Here is a 20,234-nt window from a genome sequence, read left to right as displayed (position 1 = left end):
AAAGGAAAAAGTTTTGTTCCAGCTCTAAGGAAAGGTTGCTTCTTTGGTTTGACAAAGATCAGGATAAGGTTCCTGCCTGGAATGTAGATGCTCCAGTTTAAACTGCTCTACATAATACTATAGAAGAAGCTTTTGCTGTGGGCAGAGTTGTACCTCTGAAGTTATTATGTATACTTGAAGAGAGGGCCCAACCTATAGAAGCATAGTGAGCAGATTCAGTGAGCTCAATGTGTGAATCAGAATCTTTGCTTATACTTTGGGTGGGAGGGTAGCCATTGTTTTGGTTAATAAAAATGGATACTTTTCTGTAAGTATCATAATTGAAAAATTTTTGTTGAACCTGTTCTGAAAAATATATAATCTTGAAAATATATAATCATAGACTCAAAGTTGAAAGACATCTTCCTTTTTAATGAGTCTATTTCCTTCATTTTACACATGAGTAAAATAGAGACCAGCAAGGTAATTTACCTAAGGTCACATATTGGTGAGACTTTATAAAATTAAGTAACAGGATAGTTTAACAAATGATGTGTATTATTTCAAAGAAAGTATGATATTGGTTTCAAATGAGCAGATATCAATGAACATATTTGTTAATGTTCCTCACTTACGTCTGCTTATACATATATTATATACACATGTATAAATATAATACCAAGGATTTTAAAACTATGAACTAAAAGATTCAAATTTCTTATAATTGAGAGTATAGTGTTAACAATAACTTGGAAATATCTTGGTTTAAGACTCTTTCAAAATTTCCTCAAAAATACTGGGCTAGAAAAACCTGTTGGAAAGTTTTAAGCTACAACTACTTTGAATCATCCAACATTCAGTTCCTATTTTCGCTGTTTTAGATTTCTTCCTTCTTGCATTAGGACATTTTTGAGTATTGTTTCAGGAAATCAGAACATACAAATTCTTACTAAACAGACACTACTATCCACACAAGTTTGTGCTTGCTTTTCTTTGACTACTCTGCAGTTATTTTTCATTTGCTTTGGGTGAGGGAATACATGCTGTGAATCCCTAGATGAGTAACTTAAAAAAAAAATCATTTGCTTGTTCAGTCCTCATAGACATACATTCTGAAAATCACCCATCTTCTCCACAAATCCTTTGTTTATCTTGGAATATCCCTTCAGAGACTATTGTTTCCGAGCAACATGTAGGTCTCTTTTGGTATGATTCATATAGTGTTGAAATGGAACCCCATGGGCAAATTAACACTGTGTAATGGCCTCTTCTAGAAAAACACAAGCTGAGCATTTAATAATATTTTAAAGTACTTACACGAAGCAGAGTTAAGGATCTTTAAAATTTGTGGTTCCCATTTTAAATTAGTTTCTAGAAAGGATTGATTTTTTTGGGGGGTGGCACTGTGGTGTTATCACTTGTCTTCAGTAGTTTTAATACATTTGGGTTTTAATGTTTAATGAGCCAAATTCTCACAAAGCTTAAGTTCCAAAATGATAAGTGCATTGTGATCTCCAGGTCTCTTAGGTACCATTTGGTAAGTACCTCCATGGAATATACCTGTTACAGTGTAGTCAAATAGCTGGTGAGGCTTTAATAAATATTGTTGACAAGGCATGTTGGAGGCTAACAGCATGGCCAAATTCCTAACACAGAAGCAATATTGCCAAAACATAAATCCAGACTGCTACCATAGGGTAGGGATATGACTGTAAGGGATTTTAAACTAGATGTCTTTTCCTAGTCCTTGAGCTATAGATGGGACTGTATACCCAATTCCAGGTATGAGACATGAGACACAACTTTGGTGAAAAAAGGAATTGGAAAGCAAGGTGGGGGTGGAGCTGTAGCATGTAATCATGATACATCCTTGGCTTTGGCATCATGACTTTTCATTTGCATAACTTAGAGGAGTCTGTGAACTGACAAGAGTGAGTTTTTTCAATAACAAAAGTAAATTTTTTGTTGTTGATGATTTCATTTTTGATGGATCAATTCCATTTTAATTTTTTAAAATTTTTATGGAATCAGTATTTATTGAACAATCAATTCCATTTTTAAAATCCTTAAGAATTAAAAGGTTTCATTCAGAAGCATATAATACAACTGGATATCTTATAACATTTTTATTGTCTGGTTGATTTGTGGGGTTTTGTTTTGTTTTATTTGTTTGTTTTTTCTTGGTACTAGGATTGAACCCAGTGATGCTTAACCACTGAACCACATTCCCAGCCTTTTTAAAAATATTTTATTTAGAGGGGCTGGGGATATGGCTCAAGTGGTAGCATGCTCGTCTGGCATGCGGCCCAGATTCGATCCTCAGCACCACATACAAACAAAGATGTTGTGTCCGCCAAACAGTAAAAAATAAATATTAAAAATTCTCTCTCTCTCTCCCTCTCTCTCACTGTCTCTCACTCTCTCTTTAAAAAAAATATTTTATTTAGAAACAGGGTCTTGCTGAGTTGCTCAGGGCTTTGCTAAATTGCTAAGGCTAGCTTTGAATGTGCAATCCTTCTGCCTCAGCCTTCTGAGCACTACCATGTCCGGTTGGTTTTGGGTTTTTTGTTTTGTTTGCTTGCTTTTACTTTGCAATGTGCTTTCACAAGTATTTTTTTCATTTTACTCCTGATTTAAAAAAAACAACTAAATTTGGGGGCCATTTGATAATAAATCTAATTAAAGGTCTCTTATCCCCACTTCCTCCATCAAAACACACATATATAAAGCCAAAACTAAAACTTAGGGATGATTCCCATGTTATACTTGAAAGTATTGAGAAAGAAAGTAAACACACTGATAATTTTAAGTATTGTTGTTGTTGTTGTTGTTGTTGTTGCTGTTTTTAGCATTCAAAACTCTTGCTTATTGATGACCAAATTTTAAAAATCTTAAACATGATGGTGAACTAAATTTTAAAGATGAAGAATTGACTTTGTTTAAAAATAAGATTTATTAGAAATTTTTTTTCTGGGGAAAAAAATTATTAATTGAAAACTCCAACAAATTAGTATGCTATTCTTTAAAATTTCACTTTGCTATAGAGATCTTGCTTGAAAGAGAGATTCTTTAATATTCATCGTCAATCAACAAGACTCCTCTACATTTTTGTACATCTTTGATTTATTAAGTACAATATATGCAATTATTTGTTGCACATAATCATTTGAAATTAAATTCCCACTTGCAATTGCCCCAGAATGAAAAAGCAAACACATCACAATATCAGCAAAAAGTAAAGGTTTTTCAAAGACAAAAACCTAATGATTAGCTTTGGCTCCTGGAACCATCATGTGCCGTGATTGATTACACAGCTAATGGTTGCTGATCAGTCCCTATTCTTACAGACCTTTCTTGCCATCCTCACATTCATTTGTACTCTCAGCTATTCTTATACTATTGTTGATTATCTGAGAAAGATTCTTTTTAACTATTTTAAGATACTCTATGTTTCTGCAACAATGAGCATAATTGACAATTAGGGCACATTATTCACAGCTCAAAATATCTCCACCAAATAGGGTATCCACAATGTGCTGAAGAGCAAGTGCATGGAGATTACAGACAGGACTTGAGTTTCCCAGTGAAGAAGGAAAGAACACGATGGCACAGACACAGCTGAGCAGGGTTGCAGTGAAAGAATTTTCACAAACAATACAAACTATAAATTCAGTTATCAGGTATGCTCTTCAAGAGTAGAGACAAGGATTCTATTCATATTGGATATCCAGACACTACCACATAAAAACTCTTGAGTGAATATTTGTTGAATTTGTAAAAATCACACACTGGAAGAGAGGAATAATGGCCCAAGAAATGAAATCTCTAAATCTACAAGTTCTAATTTCAGTTTGTTGCTGATAAAGACACAAACAACAATATCATTTTAATTTTTGCTTGGTATTTTGCCTTTTCCAAAGCGTTTTTACCTACTGTATCTCTCCTGGCCTTCTCTGGACTCTAAGAAGAAAGTAGTTTCTACACTACTTTGTCAGGATTCTAATCCATGACAACTGTCAGTCCCACATCTTAGGTGATGATGAATATAGTAGAGAAAGGAAGGCCAGCCTTGGAAGGGATAAAGTGTTTTTACTTTAACCATAAAAACCAAAAGCAATCTACTGGACAGAGAAATTGTGAGGAATAATAAATGTAGATAGCTCTGAAGTTCCATAATAAAATGTATCATCCTTTCCAAAAATTTGTTTGGTCTGACCTCTCTAATAGGCATCAATGGAAGGTAATACAGATGATGAGGCATAAATTACTGACCTTGGGTCATTAGAAGACTGACTGTGTCCAAAAATGAGAAAGGTAAAGGTTCAACTGCAAAAGGTTTACTTTTGTTTTTTGAAGCATCAAATAAATTTGGATAATATTTTTAAAGTCTCTTGTGAGAAGAAGCAATTCTAGAAGGCCTACTGGGCATATATTGCCAGATGAGTTCCAAACTCTGGATTCAAAACTGACAGCCTGCTTGGATGGGCTTTAATTCAGGGAGCAAAGAATTTTCCAGATACCCTGTCCCTGAAAACAGCCAAGACTTGCTTCCAGTTTTGAATAATCACTAAAAAGGAACAATTCTATCAAACAGAACAGGGGACATCAATTAAAGACATCTGGTGAGTGACAAATTTATTCAAATGTAAAACATCCAAAAGAATCCTAAGTCAAACAAAGGGCAATTTCATCAAGAAAATAATAAATACAATTGAGCAGCTGATATCTTGAATTTCTCCAAACTGGTAGGAAGAAAATGATTCAGGATACTAGCAAATTGGGAAGTTAATGTAAAAATCCTTGAGGATATTTTAGAATTCAATACACAAGAGGATTTATTAATAAAGGAGAATTATAATCTATCCACTTCATTCACCAGATGAGATTTATAAAAATTCATGAGTTCAGAGAGTATAAAAGTAGAAATATCATAAGGAACAATGCTCTAAATTATTTAAATAATCCCTAACTTTAAAATATACTCTTACTATGGAAATGTTTGTGTTCAGTCCCCCTGTCCTGTCCTGTTTGGCTAAAATACAGTGGGACAGTGAGCTTTGGTACAGGGAAATGGGGGTGACTCAGATCATCAAGTCTGAAATTTACAAACCTCTGAAATATTAGCTCAACTGGTAAATCCATTAACAGGACAAGGGACTTTAGAGACCTGTGTCATTGGACTGGATATCAAAACCAAATAATATAAAATAAGCAAAACAAGAATAGCAAAGGAAAGGAAAACTAGTTTTGAATAAAATTTGCCTCTATGAGGAGATTATCAGAAACTCAAAAATCATCATGAAGAGTTCCCCTAAAATAAACCTTATGAAATAAAAAAGAAATATGTTGACCAAGTCATTTTCAGTGTTACCTAGTTGAGAGAATATATTGATTCTACATATTAGCCATCCTTTGGGCGTACACATCATAGAGACATTGAAATCATCCCCTCAAAATACCAAACTCTCTGCTATGGACTAAATATTTAACCTTGCTTAAATTCATATATTAAATTTCTATTTCCCAGTAGGATGGTATGTGGAGGTGGGGTCTCTGGGAGGTAATCAGTGTTGGGTGAGATCAGAAAGATAGGACCCACATGATGGGAATTGTGACCTAATATTAAGAGACTTTGGAGAGCTTTGCTCTACCATGTGAGGTGCCAGCAAGAACATGGCCATCTGCAGGCCATCTGTAGGACATCAGCAAGGACAAGGGTCCTCACTAAGACCTGAGTCAGCTAGCATATTGTTCTTGAACGTCCCAACCTCCAGAACATAGAGAAAATATGTTCCTGTTGAAACCACCTATGTCTATGGCATTTTGTTGTGACACCTAGATCTGACTAATGTTCTTTCTTTGCCCCAATTCCTTGATCATATATTTACTTGGGAAATGATGTTCAATTCAATTTATAAATGACCACAACATGACTTGAAACTAGGAAGTAATGATAAACAGAACTCACCCACAAAACTTCCCACCTTATGCCCACATCTTTCATATAACATGGAGACTGACTAAATGGTCTTGCAAGCTATGCCCCTCTGTGAAGGGGAGCCTGCTTAAAAGGTGATTGGTTAAAGATAGTCTTTTCCCTCCTCTTTTATATGCCTTAATTCACAGTGACAGATACAAGACCTACAAAGCCACATGTATGGAAGGAGGAACAGAAAATGCTTTAACATTTAAAATCTTCCCTGGATTTTCAAATGTCAAAATGGCAAAGAAAAACATTCTTAGATTCTAACTAAAATTAATTATTTAAAACTTTTTCAACAAAAACAGGAAACATCTACTTCGAAGTGTACAATTTTGGATTTTGTTATGATAAAGACATTAGTGCTGATATGGACATATTTTTTTCTTCTATTAGGTGCAGGGTCTCTGTCCTAGTGCCTAAGTTTTTGATAATTTTGAGTTGGTTTCATGCAGAGTGAGAGAGAGATTTGATTTCATTTTGCTACATATGGATTTCCAGTTTCGTCAGCACCATTTGTTGAATAGACTATATTTTCTCCAGTGAATCTTTGGCACCTTTGTTAGTATGAGATAACTGATAATCTTCACATGCACCTCTGATAAAGCATTAATTTCTAGGATATATAAAGAACATAAAAAACTTAACACCAAAATAACCAAATAACCCAATCAATAAATGGGCTAAGGAACTGAACAAACACTTCATAGAAAAAGAAATACAGTCAATCAACAAATATATGAAAAGGTGTTCAACATCTCTGGCAATTAGAGAAATGCAAATCAAAACTACACTAAGATTTCATCTTAGTCAGAATGGCAATCATCAAAAATATAGGCAACAACAAATGTTGGCAAGGATGTGGGGGAAAAGGTACACTCATACATTGCTGGTAGGACTGCAAATCGGAACAACCACTATGGAAAGCAGTATGGAGATTCCTTGGAAATCTGGGAATGGAACCACCATTTGACCCAGCTATCCCTCTCCTCTGTCTACACCCAAAGGACTTAAAAACAGCATACTACAGGGACACAGCTACCTTAATGTTTATAGCAGCACAATTCACAATAGTTCAACTGTGGACTCAACCTAGATGCCCTTCATAGATGAATGGATTAAAAAAATGTGGCATATATACATAATTGAATATTACTCAGTAATAAAAGAGAATAAAATCATGTCATTGCAGGTAAATGGATGGAATTAGAGAAGATAATGCTAAGTGAAGTTAGTCATTCCCAAAAAACCAAATGCCGAATGTTTTCTTTGATATAAGGAAGCTGATTCATAGTGGGATAGGGAGAGGAAGCATGGAAGGAATAGATGAACTCTAGATAGGGCAGAGGGGTTGAAGGGGAAGGGAGGGGGCATGAGGTTATAAATGATGGTGGAATATGATGATCATTATTATCCAAAAGTACATGTATGAAGACATGAATTGGTATGAATATACTTTGTATACAACCAGAGATATGAAAAATTGTTCTCTATATGTGTAATAACAATTGTAATGCATTCCACTCTCATATATAAACTTTAAAAAATTCCAGATTAAAAAAAAAGAAAATTTGTAATGGAACCACCATTATGACCCAGCTATCCCACTCCTTGGTTTAAACCCAAAGGACTTAAAATCAGCATATTATTGGCACCAAAGCAGACTGGTAGACCAATGGTACAGAATACAGGACACAGAGACTAACCTACAAAATTACACTTATCTTATATTTCACAAGGATGCCAAAAACATGCATTGTGGAAAAGATAGCCTCTTCAACAAATGGTGCTGGGAAAACTGGGAATCCATATGCAAGAAAATGAAATTAAATCCCTATCTCTCACCATGCACAAAACTCAACTCAAAATGAACCAAGGAATTAGGAATAAAACCTGAGACTCTGGGTCTAATAGAAGAAAAAATAGGCCCTAATCTCCACCATGTGGAATTAGGCCCCAACTTCCTTAATAAGACTCCTTTGGCACAAGAATTAAAATCAAGAATCAATAAATGGGATGGATCCAAACTAAAAAGTTTCTTCTCAGCAGAAGAAACAAACTGTGAGGTGAATAGACAGCCTAAATATTGAGAGAAAATCTTTACCCCTCACACACCAAATAGAGCACTAATCTCTAGGGTTTATAAAGAACTCAAAAAGCTAAACACCAAAAAAAAAATAATAATAATAACTCAATCAATAAATAGGCCAATGACCTGAACAGACACTTCTCAGAAGATGATACACAATCAATCAACAAATATATTAAAAAATGTTGATCATTGCTAGAATTAGAGAAATGCAAATCAAAACCACTCTAAGATTTCATCTCACTACAGTCAGAATGGCAACTATTATGAATACAAACAACAAGTGTTGGCAAGGATGCTGGGGAAAAGGTACACTCATACACTGCTGTTAGGACTACAAATTGGTGCAGCCAATATGGAAAACAGTATGAAGATTTCTTGGAATATTAGAAATGGAACCACTATTTGACCCAGCTATCTCTCTCCTTGGTCTATATCCAAAGGAATTAAAAATAGCATATTACAGGGACACAGCCACATTAATGTATATAGCAGCACAATTCATGATAGATAAACTGTGGAACCAACCTAGATGCCCTTCAATAGATAAATGGATAAAAATAATGTAGCATATACAAACAATGGATTATATTCAGCAATAAAAGAGAATAAAATCATGGCATTTGCAGGTAAATTTATGGAGTTAGAGAAGATAATGCTAAGTGAAGTTAGCCAATCCCAAAAAAACAAATGCCAAATATTTTCTCTGATATAAGGAGGCTGATTCATAGTGGGATAGGAAGAGGGAGCATGGGAGGAATAGATGAACTCTAGATAGGGCAGAGGATTGGAGGAGAAGGGAGGGAGCATGGGGTTAGAAATCATGGTGGAATGTGATGGGCATTATCCAAAGTATGTGTATGAAGACCTAAATTGGTGTGAATATATTTTCTATACAACCAGAGATATTAAAAATTGTGCTTTATATGTGTAATAAGAATTGTAATGCAAAAAAAACAACAAAAAATCAGGAAAATGTTTGCAATATACAATAGACATAAATATGTATTTATAAATACAAAATAAAACTTCACAAAGCAATTGTAAACAAGATTGAAATCCCAGCTTGAAAATGAAAAGTTTGCCAAAAAAAAAAAAAGCAGCATACTACAGTGATGTAGCCACTTCAATGTTTACAGCCGCTCAATTCACAATAGCTAAATTATGGAATCAACCTAGATGTCCTTCATAAGATGAATGGATAAAGAAAATGTGATATATATACATAATATTATGGAATATTACTCAGCTTAAAGAGGAATGAAATTATGAAAGTTGCCAGGAAATGGATGGAGTTGGAGATCATTTGGCTAAGCAAAATAAGCCAATATCCCCCAAAAAAACAAAGGCTGAATGTTTTCTCTATTATGTGGAAACTAATTCACATCAATAGGGGCAGGGCACTAGAGAAGAATAGAGTTACCTTAGATTAGATAGAGGGGAGTGAAGGGAAGGGAGGGGAGAGGATGTAGAGATAGGAAGGATAGTAGAATAGAACAGACATCATTACTTTATGTATATACGTGACTGCATGACCAGCGTGATTCTGCAACACATATACTCAGAAAAATGAAAATTATATCCTATCTACATATGATATATCAAAGTGCATAAATATATTCTACTCTCATGTATAACCAATTAAAACAAATAGAATTTTTTAAAAAAGACATAAGTGCTGGTGGGAGGAGGTTATATTAATAGACCAGTACAAAATAAACATTTGAAGGCCTAAAATGACAACTTCGAACCAGGAAAGAAATGGGTTCTTTTCTCTGTTAAAGACGAATCTCCTGCTTAGAGTCATTTAATTAAGTGGAGATACTTTCCTTATGCCAGTGGATTCTGAAAGAGCTGAGAAGGAGTGAAACTAGCGCTCTGCTGTTTACATTTGGACAAATGTAGGCAGCTGAGATTCTCTTAGTCTAAGAAGGTTGAGCCTTTCCGCAATGAGAGATTTCACCTTAAACAAATAATAGGAAATCTTCTAGCATTATTAAGTATTCACAGTTCCTTAAAGTCATGACTAAGTTAATCATTTGCTTTAAAACAGCATACTACAGGGCCACAGCCACAACCATGTTTGTAGCAGCACAATTCACAATAGCTAAACTGTGGAACCAATCTAGATATCTTTCAGTAGATGAATGGATAAACAAAAAATGTGGCATATATGCATAATGGAATATTACCCAGTGATAAAAGAGAATAAAATCATGGCATTTGAAGGTAAATGGATGGAGTTGGAGAATATAATACTAAGTGAAGTTAGCCAATCCCAAAAACCCAAATGCTGAATGTTTTCTCTGATACAAGGAGGCTGATTCATAGTGGGGTTGGGAGGGGGGAGCTTGGGAGGAATAGATGAACTCTAGATAGGGCAGAGGGGTAGAAGGGGAAGGGAGGGGGAATGGGGATAAAAAAGATGATGGAATGAGATGGACATCATTACCTTAAGTACATATATGAATACACGAATGGTGTGAATATACTTTATATACAGCCAGAGATATGAAAAATTGTGCTCTATATACATAATATGAATTGTAATGTCTTCTGCTGTCATATATAACAAATTACAATAAAAATGTTTTCCTCCAAGCACAGAGAAATGTTTAATGATATATTAATTATCCAAAATATTCTCCTCTTTGCTTTTATACACTTTTCTCCTATCACATGTCTCTAAAACTAAAGAAGAAAACATTATGTTAATGGTTTGCTTTCATATTTAATTTATAATAGGAACACTGAGCAGCAAAGGGATGTGTTTGCAGTTTGGTATGCAGCTCACCTCCTGTTACAATGAGGAATTCCGTATGATGATAAAAGGAATTCTAGGCTCAAAGCTCTGGTCCTTTATTTTATACAAAACCCATACAACCAAACACCAACTAGTAAAACAAATGAATCTGAACATTCCTTCAGAGTTTGTTGAATTTATTTGGTTGGTTATTAAACACAGTACTCAGTAAAAAAAGATGGGCATACCTCTCAGCCTATCCTCATTTTTAAAGAAACCCTGTAAGGCATATTGTACTTTTCTCTCTGTATACTCTTGCTTCACTCTTAAAAACTACATAGTAATTCTATAGAAAGAATGAAAGATGGCCTTGGGCCATCACAATAGAATCAGTGGATGTAACACAAAGAGACCCCATACTAGAGAAATGTGTTTGCATTTGTGGTTTTTCTGGTGCCTTCAAATGAATGCTCCTACGTCACAACCACATCTGTTTGGATGCCTTTTCCCCCCTGGGTAAATGAACAAAGGGCCATGTTCTTAGAGCTCTCCTGATGGAAATTAACAGTCTGTTTTCATCCTTGCCCCATGAAGCTTCCTTTGAGTTGCTCTATTTCTTTAAGTTTTTCATAAGCTGATAGAAAACCAAAAGCTATCATGAATTTGGTATCTGAAGAACACTAAGTAATTAGAAAGAAGATCTAAACTTCTTCTGGGTCCTGAGAATGCTCACTTTATAATGTTAAAAAGAAAGACCAAAAGGAGAGATCAGAAACCTACGTCCAAGTAGAGAGTTCATGCAAGGAAAGAACTTTCAGAATATGATCAGTTTAAGTACTGTGGACATAATTACAATTTGTGCTTTTAGATTTGCCCAGAAATTTTGATATTTAAATGTTAACTTCTTCATTTTCAATATAACTATATATTTGCTGCTTGCATTTAAAAACTAGGGTATTCCATATTATACCTTCATTCATGTAGGCTAATATGTATGAATGGAAAGGCTTATAAACCCACAGAACGAGAATTCCCATCAAATGTCAGGCAGGCCACATTGACAAACAAGTCTTCATTTGTTAATAAGCTGCATACAATTAGTGTACTGAAAGATAACCAAAGGTTTCCTAGAAGCCCAATCATAATCATGCAGCATTAAAACCCAAAGAATATAGTACAAGTTATAAATACACACTTTAAGAAAATAAATGAAAATAAAAGATACTTACACTCTTGCTCCGAGAAAGCAAATCACACGTATTTCTTTTCATGGTTGTGTTTTAAGTAATCCAAACGGGCACTAGTTGTTTCCAACGTCAGTGCTCTCACTGCCACAATTATCCACTCAAAAGCCAACTGGAATGCTGGAAAAAAAAAAAAAGCAAGGAAATGTTTAATCAAGTATATGATTAACACGTGCACTTCAAAATGCTATTTTGACCTAGGAACATAACTCTTAAATAATTCATCAAAACAGGCTAAAATGGTGATGTGTTTAAAACAACAAAAGTACATACAAACAACATTTCCAAAACAGCTTTTTTAAAATGTAAGTTAGAGATTTCAAGCACCATCTGTTTTCCATTAAATATTCAAGTCTACTTTTTCAGTGGCTGAAAAAAATAGGTATGGTAACCATAACCTAATGTTACTATAAGAAATGAAGATGTAGCTGAATTGTAATGTGTTGATTCTTTTTTAAAATATTACTTTTAGTTGTAGTTTGACACAATACCTTTATTTTATTTATTTAATGTGGTGATCAGGATCGAACCCAGGGCCTTGCATGTGCTAGACAAGCACTCTACCGCTGAGCCACAACCCCAGCCCCTTATGTGTTGATTCTTACTGGGACAATTTTGGACCCTTAACTTTCAACCAAGAGATCATCAACTGAGCCTTGTCCACCACTTGGGGAATCTTCCTACACCTGGGAAAGAGCCTGGGAGCTGGGTCATGGTTCTGATTTCCTGAGCAATAATCCACAAGACACTGATGCCATCCCAGTGGCTCTTCAGTAAACTTAGTGAGTTCTTTATTCCTTTAGTTCAAAGAGGTTGCAAGGAATGCTTGAGAGAATTGAAGGCTCTTTACCTAGATAAGCAATAGCTGTTATTCAAAGAACATTTCAAAAGAGTTGTCATGTGAATGATATTGATGGCCTTATTTCCTGAACTTCACTTTCCACTAGAGACTAGGATGAAGATTCTGTGTTTGGTGGAAAGAACAAATTTAATAGCTGTATGTGTTGTCTTCATGTCTAATATGCTGCTATATCTGACCATGATTTGCATATACATAGGGTTTGCTTGCATGTGGGCTAAAGAGCAATTGGGGAAAGAACTTACCCTATGGGAAAGGGTATGAGATAAACAAGCATCACCAAAACACAAAAACTCTTACAAATACAGATGTAAGCTGACATTGTAGGTGTAGGTCAATGCTAGCAGCAGCATATAGTTCCATCATTTGCATTGTCCTAAGGTTCTCAGGGGAAAAAAAGAATGAAAGGACATCTGTGCCTGAGGTTTAGGGAACAGAGTAATACTAATCAAGCTCTAAATGACCTAGTTTTACTGTAATGATTGAAAAAAAAATGGGCAAGATTTCAGGGAATAGTGTCTGTGTGGGCCCCAGTATGAAGCCATCCATCAGCTTTAGGGAATCCACGACCACCAGGGAGAGGGACCTTCACCAGGCTCTTCAACATCCTGCACTGCCATTCTCTCAAGGCTGATAAAACAACGTGCTTTGAACATATGCAAGTCACCCTTCAAGACTTCTGATAATAAAAAGCAGATAGCTTTAGGGGGCCAAACAAAAAATGGAGTTAAAAACAAAGAAATGGAGTTTATTATTGCTAAGAGTTCCCTAGCTGCAACTTGGGAACCCAAAGAGTACTGAGGGAAAAAGCTTTCTTCTGAACTTAATGAAAATACTTGCCTAAAGATTAGAGAGAAAAAAAATGCACAGTCAAATGTAAGTTAGCCAGAAAAAAAAAAAATGCTGTTTCTTTGAGTGTCTTTCGACTTTTATTTTAAGAGTGCAGAGCTTGGAGGGAGGAGCTAATCCACAAAGAGAAATTTCTCAACTAGCGCACCTCCAGGAGTATAGTCACCTTTACTATGAGTAGTCATGATGCTGAGCACTTTATAGGTTCTAGGAAACTATGAAATTATGTGATTCATTTAGTTTAAGAAGTGGATTGAAATAACAGAAGCCATAAACTAAATACACTGAACTGAGGAAGAAAAGAAAATATTAAGTGCTGCGGGAAGCTTACACATTATCAGAGAAAAAAAAAACTCATTCAAATTATTTAATTAACCTCTCTGAGAAAAAGGGTGGTAATAATAATATACATGTGAGTTTTTAGTTCAAATGAGAAAATGTATATGAAGTAGGCTAAGAGATGGCACCTAAGAGATGCTTGGCTATGGCTATCATCATCATCATCATCATCATCATCATCATCTTTTTCTTCTCTTAGTAACAAATGTCAAGAAACAATGAAAAGAACCAATTTTATGTTTTCTCCTAAAAGTGCTAATCTCCATTATTTAAAACATTCCTAGGCAAACATATTTTTCAACTAAAAAATCATGAATAATGTATCAGTTAGGGTCCCAGGGTAAAGAGGCAGCATATTAATACTAGGATCATTTAAGAGGATTTAGTAAAGATTACTGAAGATGATGTGGATAAGAAGTGCAGTCTTTGGAGCTAGCAGTGATGGAGTTTTTACTCCACTATTCCCAGAGTTGGGGTTGGGGGTGTACACAGAGGGGATGGGTTGTCAATACCTAGGAACAAAGAGTCACCTCAGCCAGAACAGGCTGCCTTCAAGAGGGAAGTTACTCTCTGGGACATAGTTAGCCCCAGGTAACCCTGAAAGGAAAGAGATGAGGAAAGGCACAGGATCTCATTTTCCTCCCTCCCTCTGATCTCCTGCCAGGATCCTCCACTAGCCAAATTCCACTGGGCCAGAGGGCAAAGGAAACAGCTGATGGGTTTCTCGCTGGTCAGCCTTCTAGGGCAGGAAGTCTCCTAAACTAGGGCAGGGAGGGTACAGGAGTTTTAGGGCAAATGGAAGACGTGCCACACAAATTTGATCTGTATCTAGCAAGAGGATGGTATTTTTCTGTGACCTCCCTAACCCTATGCAAAGTACCCATCATTTATCTTCAACACTCTCAACAACCCTGCAAGGTAGATAACACTAATATATTATCCCCACTGTGCAGAAGAGGAAATCAGCTCCTGAAAGTGAGCTAAACTGCCCAGTAAGTAGCAGCACCAGGATTCAAACCTGATTTGCCTCCACAGTCCATGTTTGTGTTTATGTTGCCAGGCTGCTTTGCTGCCAACATCATGAACCAATGCATTTTAATTATCAACAAGGGGCAACTTCTGCTAATATCAAAGCTGTGCCTATACCAAAGAATGTTTGATTAAAAAAAAAAAGGTTGACTCTCAGGAAGGTAGTTATCTGAGTTCCTACATATTCCTCCCCTCAGCAAGATAATGCAGTGAGACAGCAGAAAATGCTTCTCCCTCCAGGTGCACTAAAAAGAAAACCGGCAAGCGAACATGGGCACATGTGATTTCATTATGATAGAAGTTTCCACATAAAAGTTAATTAGGGAGAAAGAAGAGTCTGCTCCTAAAGGGAAAATACTTCAGAAATAAAAATGGAGAGAAGCGGCAGTTAAGATGGACGGTGCTGGAACATTCTGAGAAGGAATCTGAGCCATAGCACTTGTATAAATTGTTCAGCTTCGATGCAAGGATAAGGGAGTTCAGACAGCTTCTTTCCTAGAGATTAAGGATTTATACATCAGAAAAAGCCCTGAAATGGTCATCAGAAGAAATGAGTTCTGCTTTCATCACTATTTCATATACACAAGCTCTATGATATTAGGAAAATCCCTTCTCTTTTCCCCTTTACCAGTTGCTTGCTTTTCTGAAAAGTGGAGATAACAATATCTGTACAACCCACCTCACAAGTTGTTACTGGAATTAATTAGATAATATCTCAAAAGTTTTCTGGAAACCGTAAGTTTCCCTGCAAATAAAAATTTAATCATTTAAACAGAGAATGTGCCAATGCCTAATGATATTCAAGAATAAGAATCAAAAAGGATTCAAATCATCCTCAAATATTAGAAAAGCTATTGGTTATGTTTTGTATATTTCAGAAGAATTTCCTATGCTTCCCTTCTTTCCAAATTTTATTGTTTTCTTCTATTAACTAATTCAATTATATAGTGGCTGCTGGATCATAAAGCCACTCTAATGAATTAATTTGAAAAAAATTATTGAGCACCCACATGCCAGGTACTAAATCAAACTAAAATACTAACATCGAATTTTCTAGATTCAGGGGGAAAAAAGTGTTTGGGGTGTAGTTGCCTAACGATCAAGGGGTAATTTATTAGCTCTGTCTCCAACTTAGTGTCTTCTTCACTTCATCAAAAGATATAGTTTTCCAATGCTGCATAAAATAGACATCAAAGTGAAAACAAATTGACATCCTCCTCCCTTTGTTAGATATTATATTTGTTGGAGTTTTTGTTTGCTTGTTTTTGTTATGCATGATCTATATCCTCAGCCTCCTTAATTAGATTCTAATCTCAATAAAAAAGCTACCCAGAAATTATGGCTCATACCAGTAATCCCAGCAACTCATAAGGCTGAGGCAGGAGGATTGCAAGTTCAGAGCCAGCCTCAGACATTTAGCAAGGCCCTCCACAACTTAGCAAGACCCTGTCTCAAAATAAAAAAAAATAATGTAGATGTAGATCAGTGGTAAAGCACCCTTCCATTCAATTCCCAGTACCAACCAAAAATGAAATAAAATAAACAAAAAAGAAACTAGCTATGGTACATTAATAAAGGAAATATCATCACTGTAAAAGATAGCACCAAAGAGATACAGTAAAATCAGGGTCAAGTTACCAAGGTTTACACAATGAAGTAAGTGCAGGCAAGAAATTAGTAGGAGGCTATGCAAGAACTAATATTTGAAAAGAAAAGAAGCCTGCCCAGTGCTATGGCACATGCCTGTAATCCCAGCAGCTCAGGAGGCTGAGGCAGGAGGATTTTGAGTTCAAAACCACAAATACTAGAAAAGCTATTGGTCAGCCAAAAGTGAGATACTAAGCAATTCAGTGAGACCCTATCTCTAAATAAAATTTTAAAAATACAAAATAAGGCTGAGGATGTGGCTCAGTGGTCAAATGTCCATGAGTTCAATCCCTGGTAACACCCCCCTCCCCACCTCCTGCCCAAAATAAAAGGAAGAAAAGAAGCATACGAGGGGAAACACAGAGTTTTCACAAGAAAGCTTAAATTATTACCTTTATCTCATCAATGCCTACTAAAATGACCTCCCCACACAGAAAGACGTTAGATAACTTGGGCATTTGCTTCCACTGGTGCCCTGTTACATGTGTGGCAGAGACAAAGGAAGAAAGTACCAGATATTGCCTCACACCCTTCAAACTAGAGAATTAAGAGAAAGGACACCTTAGTCCAGATCTGAAGGAGAAAACAGAGGTTTCTTGCTATTTACATACTCTCTTTTCTCCAGGGTGCCCAGTACAGGTGATCCCTTAGCTGAGTTCCTGTAGAGGTTACAGATGCTGAGACCTCCCAGGAGCCCAGTATACAATATAATCCACGTATAGGGAACATAGGAAATCTACCTAAAGTCATAGAGCTTACTTGGACAACACAGGAAGTAGACTGAGGCCCCTATACTCCACACCAGTACCTCTCCAACTGATGATATCATACTTTGTTTTGATTTTCCTAAAACCAGCTCTTTAGATCACTGTGCAGTCTGCTCAGCAGAGTTTGACAAATTGGCTCTTGCTGAAGTCAGAGCAGTCTACCTGCAGCACAAGGGTGACCCTGAATATCCTCCTTGGGGGTTATGCTCTCTAGGCACCCTTCTATGCAGGGCACTTGCAGAGACTGGAGTGAGGCCTTTCAAGGAGAGGAGTCCAGTGATCCATGATTCACGGGTTTAATCTGGCCATATCTCACAGGCCATGCCCAGCACCATCCCCAGCCTACTTAGACTGGTCTAATCTCTCCAACCCCCATGATATGTTTATTCCTACTTGGTAGTCCTAAATTCATTCTCTTAAATTTTTCATTTCATGTTTTTAAATTCTTTCCATTCTTCAGAGTCCAACAAAAGCCCTTTCTTCTAATGACAATTTCCCCTGGTGCTCCAAGTCACACAGGTTTCTAGTTCTCCTGAATTCCAACAACCAAGGACAGCTAGTTCCACAAAATCATTTAGTCTTGCTCATTTTTTTCACTATTTTGTGGTTTTCATCTTTGCTTCTTCAACTAAGAGTTGAATACGGTACATTGTAAAGCCTCTTCAATAAGCCTTACAATGTACCGGATATATTTACAAAATACAAGTTCCTTAAGGTTGAAAAGAGTTATCATTCTTTTTCCTTTTCCATAGTGTTTAATACAGTAACCACTTAGTATGCTAAAAAATTAAAGGCACAAATCCATAAGATATATATAAGCTTTGTAATTAAAAAGTACAGATTTTGCAAAATCAGAAATAAAATTGTAGCAAAATGTGGAAAATATTAAATTTCACTGTTTATGAAAGAAGTGAAAATTAAAATCTTGTTTCTATCATTCCTACATGTTAGGAAAATTTTTAAAAATAAAATACTGAATAATGGTATGAATATGATTAAATAAGTGTTTCATATATTTCCAGTAAGCTTTCAAAATGATATAAATCCTTTGAAAGGAATTTGCTAATAAAGACCAAAAACTTTAATGCTATTTTATACTTTTATATAATAATTCAGGAAATAAATTGAAATATAAAAAGTACTTGTTATACAAAGGCATTCTTGGCAGTAATTCTTATAATAATGAAAATTTTGGAAAAAAATTAGGCATACAATTATAAGGGAATTTCTAAGTAAAATGTGAAAAAAAACCTGATGTATGATGCAGATAAAATATATATTTTACACAATATTTTAATTATATGATAAAATGTTTGTATTAAATGTTAAAGAAAAAAAAAGCATGATTAAAGTCATTTATGAAGTATGCTCCTATAAGAAGTTACATACAGAGAAAAGACTGAAAAGGTTTATAGTAAAATATTAATACTTTAATTAGGTACTGTATTATGGTTGATTCTGTTCTTGATTCTGCATTTCTTTGCTTTCTCAAATTATCAACACTTGGGAAAAAGAAAGTATAGGAGTGAATATAAAAGTCACTAATCATCTCTTCCTGCTTTAGAGTATAACTAAAAGCTCTTGCTTGATTTATATGATAGTTCTGGGGGTTTGTCAGATTGTTGATTCAGATACTTGATTGAAGAGAAAACAACTCACTAACCATCTCTTCCTACTTCAGAGCATAACTAAAAGTACTAGCTTTTGCTCATGTAATTATTCTGGAGGTTGTGAGATGTTTCATTTATTCATTTGCTTTCAAGTGTACAAGTTTGGTATTTCACACATGGAGTTAAACCTTTAGGAATCCACAGACTTGAAAAAGACTTAACTGGAAAGAAAGAGCCAAAATTAAATACTCTCTCCCCAACCCTGCTTTTCCCATTCTCCACTGAGTGTCAACCAAAGGGCAACTTTCCTTTTTCTTTTGGATCTAATAATGGTAACTACAAAAAGAAGATCTCTAGGTTCTACTTCACCAAGAAAATTGAAGTTTTGGGGGTCCTTCCCAGTGCTAGTTTCTGGGGGTGTAAACAGCATGAAACAGAGGCAAATGAAAATACAAAACTGGATCAGCAAGAAAGAGATCTGGGTTTTTAAAGGACCACAGGGCTTGCTCTACAAAATATTTTCTTACCATTGTAAGTTGGAGAAAATGCAATGTCAAAGGAAAAGTCAGAAACATTCAGAAAACAATACATTAATTAACAATAGAGCTCTTCCCCAAGGTTTGACATTCACAAGCCTTTGATATCAACAAGCTTTGTACCCTTGAACTGTTTGAGCCTCTTAAAATCTCCCTGAATATTCCATCCAAAATATTCTATCCCTGGTTTGGGGGCACACGCCTGCAGTCCCAGTGTCTTGGTAGTCTGAGAGAAGAGGATTGCACGTTTGAGACCCACCTCAGCAATTTAGCAAGGACTTAAGCCACTTGGCAAGACTCTGTCTTAAAATAAAAAATAAAAAAGGGCTGGGGATGTGGCACAGAGGTTAAGCACCTGATAGGAAAAACAAAAGAACAAACAAAATAGCACTTCAGCTTCCTGCCTTACACCAGCTGAACTTCCCCTCTTTCTTCTCCTCCCATCAAGGATGAGGACTTTCTCTTCTTACACCTACTCCCACCTTCCCTGTCATAATCTGCTCTGATCCCAGCTGCTAATAAAGACCAAAAACTTTATTGTTATTTTATACTTTTATATAATA

The 20,234-nt window shown here is 35.7% G+C and overlaps 1 protein-coding gene across 6 annotated transcripts in view; it reads right to left on the bottom strand.

Annotated features, from left to right (window-relative positions):
• The window catches only part of Pde4d (phosphodiesterase 4D), a 1,337,035-nt gene that overhangs the window by 1,021,467 nt on the left and 295,334 nt on the right, over nt 1-20,234 (bottom strand). For all 6 annotated transcript variants that reach the window (XM_078016224.1, XM_078016225.1, XM_078016205.1 and 3 more), the window contains one exon: nt 12,021-12,155. In XM_078016224.1, the coding sequence (XP_077872350.1) occupies nt 12,021-12,062 (42 nt within the window). In that variant the 5' untranslated portion in view covers nt 12,063-12,155. The remainder of the gene's footprint in view (nt 1-12,020; nt 12,156-20,234) is intronic.

This window comes from Ictidomys tridecemlineatus, chromosome 1 (genome assembly GCF_052094955.1).
Source record: "Ictidomys tridecemlineatus isolate mIctTri1 chromosome 1, mIctTri1.hap1, whole genome shotgun sequence".
Lineage (NCBI taxonomy): Eukaryota > Metazoa > Chordata > Mammalia > Rodentia > Sciuridae > Ictidomys > Ictidomys tridecemlineatus.
Note: the sequence above shows the minus strand (reverse complement) of the source record. Positions and strands in the feature narration are given on the sequence as shown.